At 40.1% G+C, this 12,807-nt stretch overlaps 1 protein-coding gene across 7 annotated transcripts in view; it reads left to right on the forward strand.

The window, feature by feature from the left end:
* The first annotated feature begins 1,133 nt into the window (after positions 1-1,133).
* The window catches only part of Tp53bp1 (tumor protein p53 binding protein 1), a 77,924-nt gene continuing 66,250 nt past the window's right edge, over positions 1,134-12,807 (forward strand). For all 7 annotated transcript variants that reach the window (XM_063250170.1, XM_063250171.1, XM_063250173.1 and 4 more), the window contains exons 1-7: positions 1,134-1,291; positions 1,831-2,009; positions 2,214-2,301; positions 2,533-2,617; positions 10,488-10,618; positions 11,420-11,578; positions 12,007-12,136. In XM_063250170.1, the coding sequence (XP_063106240.1) occupies positions 1,285-1,291; positions 1,831-2,009; positions 2,214-2,301; positions 2,533-2,617; positions 10,488-10,618; positions 11,420-11,578; positions 12,007-12,136 (779 nt within the window). In that variant the 5' untranslated portion in view covers positions 1,134-1,284. The remainder of the gene's footprint in view (positions 1,292-1,830; positions 2,010-2,213; positions 2,302-2,532; positions 2,618-10,487; positions 10,619-11,419; positions 11,579-12,006; positions 12,137-12,807) is intronic.

Genomic DNA, 12,807 nt, shown 5'->3' on the forward strand with positions numbered 1-12,807 from the left:
GTAAGGCAAAGCACAGGGAGAAGACTGGTATGAAGCTAGTCTGTGGCTTAGCTTGTTTCAGCGGTGGAGTTGGACATTTATAGAAATGGAGGCTCATGGTGGACCTGTGCCTGGGGTAGAAAGAGAACCACTGCATATCAAATGTCTCTTACATATCTATCAGGTATTGTGCTTCGTGCTTTTTCTATTGTCAGCTGCTGTGGCTATGATTTTCTCCTATATTCAACCACCGTTTAATTCAAAACATCAAAAGAAACAAACACATACATCCCATGGGGCCTAGTTTGTTAATAGTTGCCATAGCTGCCACACCCTCTAGAAGACCCTGGCACCATAATTAGGATAATTGAATCTCAGGGCTTCAAGGTCATGAGTTTGAAAGGCGATTCCTATTCTCCTTAGGACTGTGTGAGAATCACAATGCTCTGCTCTCTCAATATGAGGTGCAAACCCCATCTGGGACTATCGTTTCCAGCCTGCAACCTCAGAAAAGAAAAGGCAAGGATGTGAAACTTGACATACTTTTCAGCCTTCCATACTGGAAAGGGCAATGGGAAGACACATGGCTTACCGGGACCTCAGACAATGTAAACAACAATAACCAAACCAAACAAAACCCCAACCACCACCAACAAACAACTGGCAGAGATATAAGGCAAAAAGGTTCAGACCTCTTGAATTTAGAGAGGGGCTCACAGAAGGGACCCCGATTAATCCTGGCAAACCTCAAAGAATTTTCTCTTTCTTTCATTTCACCAGCTCTGAGGTCCTAGCTCTCCTGAATCCTCCTTTTCTTTACCCTTTTATCAGAAAGCCGAGAAACTCTTCCACGCAATAGTGAAGGAAGGGGTCTTAGGTGAATGGACAATAGCAGGTAGCCTCAAATGTCTGAGTGTTGGTAAACACAGCCGTTCTGGAGGTGGAGGACACATCTCGTGCCCTCTCAAGGTCCCTGAGGTTCATGGATACTGTCATTCTCCGGTTGTCCTAGGGGGAGGGCCTGCACTATCATGCTGCCATGGAAACGCGCCGCCGAGTTCCATTTTCTTGCGTGAGGCGGGGCCTTCCTCCTCAACCACCTATCATTCACAGGGTTTCTTGAGTGGCGGGCAGCAGCAGTGAATAGGCGGCCTGATACTGCGTGACGCGACGGGAAAGCGGGGAGGTAGCGGCCGGTGGCGGCGGCGGCGGCGGCGGCGACAGCGGCGACCCGGGAATCCAGCTAGAGGGACCTGGGGAGCGTACCGAGACCTCTAGCTGGAGCCCGAAGGACGTCCCGCCGAGATGCCTGGTACAGCCCGGGGAAGACGGGGGCGCAGCGGGCTCCGGAGGCGTGGGCCTGGAGTCCGAGGGGACGGCGGCCTGGAGGGGGCGGGGTGGCAAGCATGGCGGCAGTGCCGTGGAAGGGGCTGCAGGCTCGGGAGGGGGTGGGGTGGCCCGGCTGGCGGCCGGTGGTCTCGAGGAATCGTGAGGGGACGAGGGGCTTTCCAGAGCGGAGACCGCGAGCAGCCTTTTGGGGGGCGGTGGAGACTCCAGAAGGACACAGAGTTGTAGGGGGATGGAAAAAGGGGCGGGGAGAAGAGGTTAGGGAGGAGGGGAAAGGGCAATGAAAAAGAAGAGGGGGAAGGATTGTTGGCTCGTTGTAAGTATCGAGGAAAGCGGGGCTGGGGAGGTGTGATAGGAAGTGATTACAGATGGAATGCTCTGATCGGCGGATCCCTGAACTGGGCCCTTCTCAGTTCCTGTACTTCCGCCCCGTTATTTAGGCTCAGATTGCGTGAGGAAGGCTCGTAGGTTACTCAGAGCTGATCTTTTGTTATTCCATTCCAGGGGAGCAGATGGACCCTACTGGAAGTCAGTTGGATTCAGATTTCTCTCAGCAAGATACTCCTTGCCTGATAATTGAAGATTCTCAGCCTGAAAGCCAGGTTCTTGAAGATGATTCTCACTTTAGTGTGCTTTCTCGACACCTTCCAAATCTCCAGATGCACAAAGAGAACCCTGTGTTGGTGAGTGATAGATAACTTGTTTGAAAATGATCAAGCAGATTTAAGTTTTCTAATGTGAACCAACCAGCAAAGATAAGTAGTTAAAGGATCGCTATTTTTCAGATTAAGTGTGTTGGGACGATGGAACAAACATAGTCACAAAAAGTACGTTTCATTTTGGACTATTTATATGTTGTATCCACATTATGTATGTATATTTTCTAGGATGTTGTGTCCACTCCTGAACAGACAGCTGAACAGGGAGACCATAATAGTGGGCTCAATGAACATTTGAAAGAAAACAAGGCTGCAGGTGAGACATTTAAAGCTGTCCATCCTCTTTGCATTTTTGTAGGTGCTGTTGGATGGGAGGGCCTTGAACATTAAAGACCTGTGGTGAATGTATATAAGCAGGTCTAGTGCAGTACCTAGTAAGCACTCAAAATCATGTCAGTGTGGCTCATTAGGTTGTGTGTGTTCTTGAATTTGTATTGAAGTTTAGTGGTAAGTGCCTCTTGTGCTAATATTCGGTCATTTTTTTCAGACCTTGTGGATTCTTCTCATTTGGATACATGTAGTTCCATCAGTCAGGTCATTGATCCGTTACCTCAGCCAAACAGGACAAGCAGGTATACTAATATTTGAAAGAATTTATACTTAAACTTGTTTATTTTGAGACAGAGTCTTGCTTTATATTTAGGGTGGCCTCGAATTTATGGGATCTTCCTCCTTCAGTCTCTTGAGTGCTGGGACTATAGGTGTGCGCCACCACCCTTAGCTATTTAAATTAATTAGCAGATCAACTCTTTATTTGTATCTGTTGCCTCATCCTAAGGATAAAAGGATTAATCTTTTTGTGAATTAAGGAATGAAACTGGAGAATTCTATAGATAGTAGTGTGTTTAGCACTCATAGCTGGAACCCCTTTCTGAAGGTAATACTTTTTATAGCTGTAGTAGTCAAGTTGTCATCTATCTTATGCATGTAAAATAAAATAGGCAATGTAAAATAAAATAGAAAAAGATATAGCTTCTAAAAAATATTAACTGTACTATTATCAAAATGGTTAGGTATATTTTCTACCAACCAACTAAAGTATTTCACCACTGTTAGATCCTGGTGTGATTATTACATTAAATCAGTTTTTACTATGTCTTATGAATGTTTTGACAGTGTCCATTTTTTTCCAGTTTATCCTGTTAGACCCTATATTGAATGTTTGACATATAATCTTATTTAAAGATCAAATACCTTAAAGGAACTATTATAGTGGATACATTATTTAACTTCTATTATACAGAATAGTGGGAGAAACATGGGCAATGAAGTTAAACACGTGCTCTGGATATATTGTTGGTGACAGAGCTGGACTTTGGATTGTTCTTTTTTTATGATATTAAGGATTTATTAGCAATTTGTAAGTAGAATTCTGGTATTTTTTATTGTTATTGATGCAGTTTAGATATAATAATGATCATATTCATCATAGGGACTTTGTACCTGTACATGATATATCCTGGTAGGATTTATTCCTTTTGATGCAGATGCTTCCCCTTTTACACATTCTCAGTCTTCTTCCCTAATTTGCCTAAGATCAAAGAAAAACAAGCAACTTTAGGAGCCAGGAGGTCTGGGATTGGGAGATAGCAGAGAATGGTAGCTTGAAATGGATCAGGAATATTGTTTTTGAGCCAGGTATGGTGATGCATGCCTATAATCCCAGCATTTGGGAGGCTGAGGCTGGAGGATCCTTGCAAATTGGAGACCAGCCTGGGCTACAAAGTGAGCTCAAGGCCAGCCCGAACTGTGTAGTGAAACTGTGTCTCAGAAAGACTCCCCCCCCGCCAAATGCTATTGTTTTTATGGGGTACCTGCCTGGCAAGTACAAAGTTCTGAGTTGAATTCCTGACATACCCTCCCCCAAAAGAATATTGTGTTTTTTTTTTTTTTTTTTGAGATAGGGTCTAACTATGTAGTACTGGCTGGCCTTAAACTCACTTATGTAGCCCAGGCTGGCTTTGAACTCCTGGTGATCTTCCTGCCTCAGCCTCTTGAGTGCTGAGATTATAGGTATGTGCCACCCTGCCTGGCAAGAATACGGTTTTATCTTAAAATTAAGTGCTTTTTTTTCCTGGTGTATATTGTACTCCATACACAAATTTCTCCCACATTGAGTAAAAATGAATGCTTCAAAACAATGTGCAAACTAGTGGGCTCTTTGTGGCCTGCAGATGGTTTGTATTTGGCCCACATGTCTAAATTAATTAACAGAATTTTAAAATGGGGAAATTTTTCGTTACATCTGTATTTCAGGCTTCTAGGATTATCAGTCCTTGGCAATAATTAACGGGAGCTGTGGTAGCACTCCCCTCATTTGAGGTATGAGACTATCAACTCTGACTTGCTCTGAGTTATTGATACATTTTAGATATACATAATGATCACATTCATTGTAGGGACTTTGCACCTAAACATGATACATCCAGGGACACCGAGACTGGGTGTTCTTTTATTGTTTATCATAATACTTTTGCTTTTGTTCCTAACACTCACTTCACTATCTGTGTTATCTTGCTTTGCTTTCCAGAGATTCAAGTTTATAGTACCTCTTTAGAAACCCATTTAGATTTAGCTGTTTTTTTGTTTTTTGTTTTTTTTTTGTCTTTTTCCTTTTTATCGGTACCAGGGATTGAACTCACGACCGCCTGCTTGCAAGACAGGTGCTTATGCTGCTGAGCTAAATCCCCAGCCCCGATTTAGCTGTTTTTATGGCTCAGAGTCTTAGTGTGAGTAGGGAGTCTGGAAGTATGGGTACTCGGTTGTGAATGAAGTGGTATTGGAGAAGTTCCATACTATTCCTTTTCTTTTCTTTTTTTATTTATTGGTTTTTGGAGACAGGGTCTCACTTTGTATCTCAGGCTGTCCTTGAACTCATTGTGTAGACCAGTGAAGTTCAGGGCAGTCTTCCTGCCTCAGTCTCCCAAGTGGTGGAATCATACTTTGCATTTTCTGCATCATTAAATATGCGGGTGTTGCAGCAGGTACTTTAAAGGGACTTTGTTATCATGGAGCTTATAATTTAATGAAGGAGGCTGATTTTAAGCCATTACATCAGTAGCTATTCAGTTACAGTTGTGATCATTTAAGAGAAAAAATAAAAATACCTGGGTCTGGGGACTGTGGGAGCAGCTCTTTAAGGACCGCAGTCCAAACAATAACCATGAATTTGCTGGATGTAATTGGAGGGCTGAGGAGCAGCATGCTGTGTGAAAAGAATGCTTTCTTGATGGAATGAACTGCGGAGTTAAGGCCAGGAAGCCAGAAGGAACTTGAAAGTGATTCTAAAAGAGTGAAAGTTCTCCACGATGTATATGTCTTTGTTGTTTTTATTCATAAATCAGATATTTTGATAAAAATGGCTTTTTGGGTCATTACCCTATGTCATGAAATTCCTCCTAAAATGTTTGCCTTATCTGGTGTGCTGTTGATATAAGCTGACATTCCTAAACTGGGAGTATTCTAAAATATGGGAAAAAATTTTTTTATTTCACCATGAAACATTAAAAAAAATTGAGATAATTGTAGATTCACATGCTGTTTTAAGAAATAATAGAAGGCCGGGGATTTAGCTTAGCAGCATAGCACCTGCCTGGCAAGCACAAGGTCCTGAGTTCAATTTCTGGTACCAAAAAAGAAAAGAAAAGAAATAGAGAGTTGGGTGTGGTGGCACATACCTGTAATCCCAGCTACTCTGGAGGCTGACGCAGGACGATTGCAAATTGGAGTTCAGCCTGAGTAATTTAGCAAGCTTTATCTCCCAAAAAAAAAAAAAAAAAATTAAGAATGAATGTCACTCAGTGGTCTAGCATGTGTGAAGCTCTGGGTTCTATGCTAGATAGCAGCAGCCCTCCAGTCCCCCAAGGAAAAGAAATAGATCCTTTTGGTAATATTTTTTGAAACTATTGTATAACATATATACTCTTATGTGTGCATGTGTGTGACATATAGTTTTATGTGTGTGTATTATTTTTTAATTTTTAATTTTTTTTTTGGGGGGGGGGGTTGAGGTAGAGTCCAGTTGTATAGTTCAGGCTGGTCTTGACATCACTGTGTAGTCTGGATAGTCTTGAATTTTTCTTTTTTTTTTGGATAGCCTTGAATTTGAAAAGATCCATCATGCCTGGCTGTTATGGGAATTACTGTAAATATTTATAAATTAGATATAAAGGTCTATTTCTTTTTTTCTTTTTTTGTGGTACTAGACATTGAATCTTGGGCCTTTGCACTGAGCTACATCCCTATGTCTTTTTTAATTTTGAGGAGTTCTCACCAAGCTCCTGATTTGGGACTCTAGTTTGGCATTCTTTTTCTATTATTTTAGGCAGTTGAATATAACATTGATCCTTTTTTTTCCTCTCATAATCTGATTTCTTTCAAATCTCTTCGGATTTACCTAACATTCTACAAATATTCAGTATTTCCCGTATGCCAAACACTCTTGGGTTTCGAGGATACAGAATGATCAGTAAAAAAATCCTGTATTTTAATGTTACTCACATTCTTATATGGGATGCAGTAATACATAATAAATGAAACATAGCTGCATGTTAGAGACTGAAAAGATCTGAATAGAAAAAGCAGGTAAGGGAACAGAAAGTATGAAGGAGTTGAGAATTTATATAGGGTGTTAGGTTATGCTTTTCTGAAGAGACATTTGATTAAAAATACAACCCCATTAAGTGATCTCTTTGGTTATCTGGGTGAGTGTAGTCTGTGCATAGAGAACAGTGTGCAAAGACACTGCAGCATGAATGTGCCTGGCAGATTTGATGAATGCCAAAGAGGTCAGTGTGGCTGTAGTGGAGTGATCCAGAGAAATGGGAGATGTCATCAGAGAAATGAAGGGAGGACCAGTTCAAGGTGTTATGGGTGATTGTGAGAAACACAGCTTTTCTTTGTGAGATAGGAATACATTTAAGGGTTTTGAGTTTGACCTAAGATTTTAACAGTCTCACTCTGGCTGCTAGATCAGGAACAGACTAAAAGGAGAAAACGGGCCAGAGCCAGGAAGGCCAAGTAGGATGCTCTTGAAATAATTGAGGCAAAATATGCCAGTGGCTTGTTCATGGTGAAGGTGTATGAAGAATGGTAACATGGGTTTTGCAGTGTGGGGATTAAACCCTGGACCTTGCACTGAGCTGTGTCATTGTTTTTCAAGAAAGGATCTTGTTGAGGCTGGGGATTTAACCCAGCAGTGTAAGCGCCTACCTGGCAAGTGTGAGGTCGTGAGTTCGATTCCCGGTACCAGAAAAAGAAAAAGAAAAGGTCTTGCTAAGTCACTATATTGTCCAGGCCAGGCTCAAACTTGTGATCCTCTTGCCTCGGCCTCTTAGAGTGCTGGGATTACAGGCATGCACCACTATGCCTGGCTGAGATTAAGGATCTAAAAATAGGGTTTAAAGATGGAGCAGATGTGGAGTGCAGAGACAGGAAAGAGGTGGCAGTAATCCTACATTTTTGATCTGAGCAGCTAGTGTGGAGAATCTGTTATTGAGATGGAGAAGACTGCAAGGGGAGAGTTCAGTTATAGACTTGCTAAAATTGAGTTACCTGTTCAGCAGCCAGTTGGAGATGTTTAGGAGATGATTGGATGTGTAGGTCTGGAGCTCAGGGGAGAGGTCTAGGCAGGACATGTCTGTTGCAGAATTGTAAGTGTGTGGGTTGTACTGCATTCAGAGTGCAGTGTACGTATGTTCCTAAGGTGGTAGTTGTGTCTGGAGAAGAGGGCCAAAGCTCACTGCGCCCAGCGGCATTTAGAGGTCTGGGCCATGAGGAAGGACTGTGTCAAAAGGTGAGAAGGCTCAAGTGTGTAGCTGTATGTTTTTCTTTGTTGCTCATCTAGTACCTTTTGTCACCTTTGCTCTTGGACTTTCTTTCCCTCTGTGTATTTGGTCCTGAGTACATGGATAAAGTCCTGTTTTTATTTTTTGTTCAATTTTATTTTGATGAAAATCTTTATACTTAATCCTTTTTCTCTTCCTCAGATTATGGGTCCCCAACTTTCCAGATTTATGATTTTACCTTTTTTATGCTTAGTTACACTTAACATGCATTATTAAATACGTAGAAAATTGCAGGGAAGTAAAAAAATGTCACCCTATAATTCTGGCACACAAGCTAGTTGCTATAAACATTTTGGCAAATTTTCCATTTGTTTTCATTTAATTTACATAGTTGTCATCATTTGGAAAATAATTTTGTGTTTGTTGACCTTTTTGCTTAGAAATGTGAACATTTTTCCCATGTGAGTTAAATCTGTAACATTTTTCCTAACTAAACCTATAGATGGGATAAAAAGAGAACATGTATGTTCTGTATGTGCTTGCTTTTAGTAGGGACTGAGTCATTCAAAACTAACCTCATAGTTCCCCTTTAACATTCATCCCCTAGAATAATCCAGTAGATTCATAGAACCATTATCACACCAGATAATCCCATTATATGTAACAACACTTCATTTTTACATTTTTGTGATTGTGTCAAAGATGTCTTATATTTTGTTTTACTAATTTGATCTAGGATCCAGTCTAGTTCATATAGCAAATTGGATTGTTTCAGACATTTTATTTATGTATTTATGTATTGTTTCAAATATTTTAAATAGTGGTGTAAGATTTTATTTTATGAGCTGGATATGGTGGTACACACCTGTAATCCTAGCACTTGGGAGGCTGAGGCAAGAGAATTGCTCTGAATTTGAGGGCAGCCTGGGCCACAAAGTGTGTTCAAGGCCAACCTGAACTACAAAGTGAGACCCTGTCTCAAGAAAAGATTTTATTTTATAGGTTATAAAATGATTTATCTTTCTGATGCTGAACATACACTTTTTTTTTTCAACTCTATTTTATTCCTAGATGAAAAGAAAAAAAAGAAAAAAACTACAACAAAATTTTAAAGTATCTCAGTCAGGGTGTAACAATGGTACATACATTGCACATTGTCATCCCTAAATCATTCATGCATATTGTTTTTTAAGACTTATTTTTATTTTTAAAGTTTTATCCTACATTTCAGGGTTTTTTTTGAGATCACTGAAATGACTAATATTAATATTTCTTAAGCTCTTTTTCTTTTCTTGGCAGTGACAAGGATTGAACTCTGTGCTAGGAATTGGATGCTCAAGTTTGAGTGTTGTACCACTTGTATTTCCCCAGCTCTAAAACTGTTTATGTTTTTAAAAAATAGGCTGGAGATCCAACATAGGGCCTTGCATGTACTAGGCAGAGTGCTCTACCATTAAGCTACATCTTGAGCCCCTTTGTGAACTCTTGCTACGTATTTTCAAATTGTTCTCCAGGAAAGGGTCCTCTTTTATTTATACTCTCTTAATGTGTGTATAAGTGGATAAAAATGTTTATCTTACAGTAACATGGGTAACATTGAGCAGTAGTGTAGTATTTACTTTTTTTTTTTTTCTGATTGGCAGTACTTTCTCTGATTTCTTCATGTGTTTAAAGATGTAAAGATACTTTTCTTTCTTATTTATTTATTTATTTGTTTTTGAGACTGTCTTGCTGTGTAGTCCAGGCTGGTCTTGAACTCACTTTGTAGCCCAGGCTGGCCTTGAATTTATAGCCATCCTCCTACCTCAGCTCCCTGAATTCTGGGATTACAGGCGTGTGCCACCATGCCCAGCTACTTTTGTTTTTAATGAGTTGACTGTTGTCATTTATTTGTTTATATGTTAGAGTTCTTTGTATGAGTTCTTTTTTATTTTGGTTTTTTGAAATAGGGTCTTACTATATAGTTCAGGCTGGCCTTGAACTCACTATGTAGCCAGGCTGGCCTCAAACTTGTAGCAAACCTCCTACCTCAACTTCCTGAGTGCTGGAACTACAGGCAAGCGCCATCTCACCTGGCTTGTATGAGTTATTTATTTTGTTTTTCTAATTTTTTGTTATATTTATTACAGGTATTTTTTTTCCTTTTTAATTTTTTTGTTTTTTAGTTTTATTATGTTTTTTTTTTTTTTTCTGTGTTGTCAATTTTCTTTTAAATATGTGGGCCTAAATTTCATTTGGATTCTTTAGTTTCATGTATTTTAAGGTTTTTGGGTTAAAATGTTTCTGTGAATTTGTCCGGCTTAATCGATTCAATTTTTGAGTTCCTTCCCTGCTCATTCAATGTACATTCTGTCACTTCTCAGTAATTCTTGAGAGTGCAGGATATTTCTATGTCTACTCATAATAAGATCTATGAAACTTAAATGTATTTGTGTCTTTCGTTTAATTTCTGTGTTACATAATTCAGTTTGAGTTGCTAACCTTCTAGGTGATTGCTATAGAGAGGAGCATTTAAGAAGAGAGGAGGGTTTTTTTTTTTTAATGTTTTCACATTTGGCTAAAAGGTAATTGGTAGGGGAATTTGTAGTAACATTCAGGGGCTTTAAACAGTGTCCCAGTTTCTGGGAACACATGATTGTTTCCTTCTACTGTGTAGTGTTCTAGGAATGTCATTGGAATCTGTTCCTACTGATGGGGAAGAGAAGGAAGAAGAATTGGAAGAGAAGGGGAAAGAGGAGGTAGAAGACGACACTTCAGATGATACCACACATGCCCTTGGTGCTGAAGGTAGCCTGTGCTTTTTTCTGCATGGTATATTCTTCTACCTTCTTTTAACATGAGCTTGCACGTGTTTGAGTTTCTTGTTACCAGGTTCTGGATTTCTCATGATTAAATTGAGTCATTAAGAAATTTGCTCATCGTGGGGCTGGGGATATAACACAGTGGCCTAAGCATCTGCCTGGCAGGCGCAAGGTCCAGAGGTTGATTCTTGGTACAAAAAAAAGACAAAAAGGAATTTGCTTATTGTTTAAAATATTCCATGTAATTTGTCCAAGGACTTGTAGCTTCGTAGCTCGTTGGATAGTTCCATTTCTGTATATTGGCTGTTTCTCTTTTTACTTTCATTTTTTCCTCCAAATATTTTTGGACTCTGAATAGTTTTTTGTGTGGTATAGGCTATGGTATAAGTGTCTTCATAATGTAAACAGAGTCTACCATATTGGATGCTTGTAAGGCTTCATGGTATTCAAGTTTTTGCTTCATTGTACATTTTTCCCCTTCATTTTTTTTTTTTTTTTTTTTTTTTTTTGGTACCAGGGATTGAACTCACAACTTCGCGCTTGCCAGGCAAGTGCTTACACCGCTGAGCTAAATCCCTGGCTTTCCCTTCATTTTTAATGCATGTGTTAATTTTTCCTAGGAATTGAACCTAGGGTCATGTGTGACTCCTTTATTTTTTTGGAAATGTTTTTGGGGGCAGGGTTTTGATGTGAAAAACTTTTCATGATCTTATTTTGCCAAGGGACAGCATCTTGTACCTTGAAAATATTGTGGGGTGATTCCTAATTTCTTGGAGTTTTATCCTAGATCCTGCTTCATCACAGCTGGGCTTTGGGGTCCTGGAACTCTCTCAGAGTCAGGATGTTGAAGAACATATTGTGCCATATGAAGCAGACAAAGAACACCTACAGTTAATAACCACCAACTCTGGTTATAACAGGCTTTCCGATGTGGCTGCAGATGCTGGTATGAAATGCTTTTCTCACTTTTGGAGTTATGATGTTTTCTTCTCAGACTGAAGCTATCTTTCTCTTGATAAGTTTTATAACTATCCAAAATACATATAATCTTAAGTTGATACTGTAAGTTTGCAGTTTGCTGATAAATACTTGATAGCTTGCAGACTGAGATTTTCTGTAAGTAGTTATTGCTTGCTTTCCTTTTTGGAAAGTATAAATTTATATGTATTTTAAGTTGGACTTACTCCTTTTAAAATCTTTGCATTTTAAAATCATTTGGAAGGCTTGCGGATATAGCTCAGTGGTAGAGTGCTTCCGTAGCATGTACTACACTGTGGGTTTCATTCATCTAGGGCTGCTTCTAGTACTTTAATGATGTCTCCTTCTTGTCTGTTTATTTTTTTCCCTTTTGTTTTTTTCTGAAACTTGGAGCAGTTAAGCAAGAAGAAGAGCTGTGCAGTGAAGATATTCCCATGGCAGAACAGCTCCCCAAGGACTCCCCTGTGACACTACTGCCCGGTAAAGCTGTGCATGTGGTAGAAGAGCAAAGTCCAGCACCAGCAAGGTAAACTGTACTTTCTTCCCTTCCCTTCCCCTCCCCTCCCACCCCTCCTTCCCCTCCCCTCCCACCTCTCCTTCCCCTCCCCTCCCCACCCCTCCCTTCCCCATCCTTTCCCGCCTCATCTCCTTTCCCCTTACCTTTCTTTCTTTTCTCTTCCCTTCTCCTCCTGCCTCCCCACCCTTCCCTCTCTCTCTCTGTAGTTCATGGATTTTTGCTTTTGGATTATACTACTTTTATGTTGTTGGGTAGATAGTTTTTTGTTAGGAATTGTCAATTTTTGTCCCCTTAGCATATTTCTAGTCTAATAGGAAGATTACTTATAAACATTTTTTGTTTATGCAGTCTGATTGTGTCCTCATCTTCGTTTTTGCCTTTTGCAGAGATCTTTTGCTGCTGTAACTAGTGATGATCCCATTATTTTATTGCCACTTCTGTCATCTTTGTGTGCGGAGCCACTGTCTCTCTAGAGGAGGTCTCTTGGGTGTTAGGAAGAGTCACATAAATACCATATTTGAAAACTTGCTCTTTCCATACTTGAGCATGCACATTGCTATGGATTGTTAGGTATTCCACCTCTGGCAGTTTATGAGAAAGATAGATAGGGCTGGGGATTTAGCTCAGCGGCATAAGCACCTGCATTGCAAGCAGGCGGTCATGAGTTTGATCCCTGGTAC

The sequence above is a fragment of the Cavia porcellus genome, unplaced genomic scaffold (assembly GCF_034190915.1).
Source record: "Cavia porcellus strain 051 isolate PalLab524CR breed Dunkin Hartley unplaced genomic scaffold, mCavPor4.1 scaffold_6, whole genome shotgun sequence".
Lineage (NCBI taxonomy): Eukaryota > Metazoa > Chordata > Mammalia > Rodentia > Caviidae > Cavia > Cavia porcellus.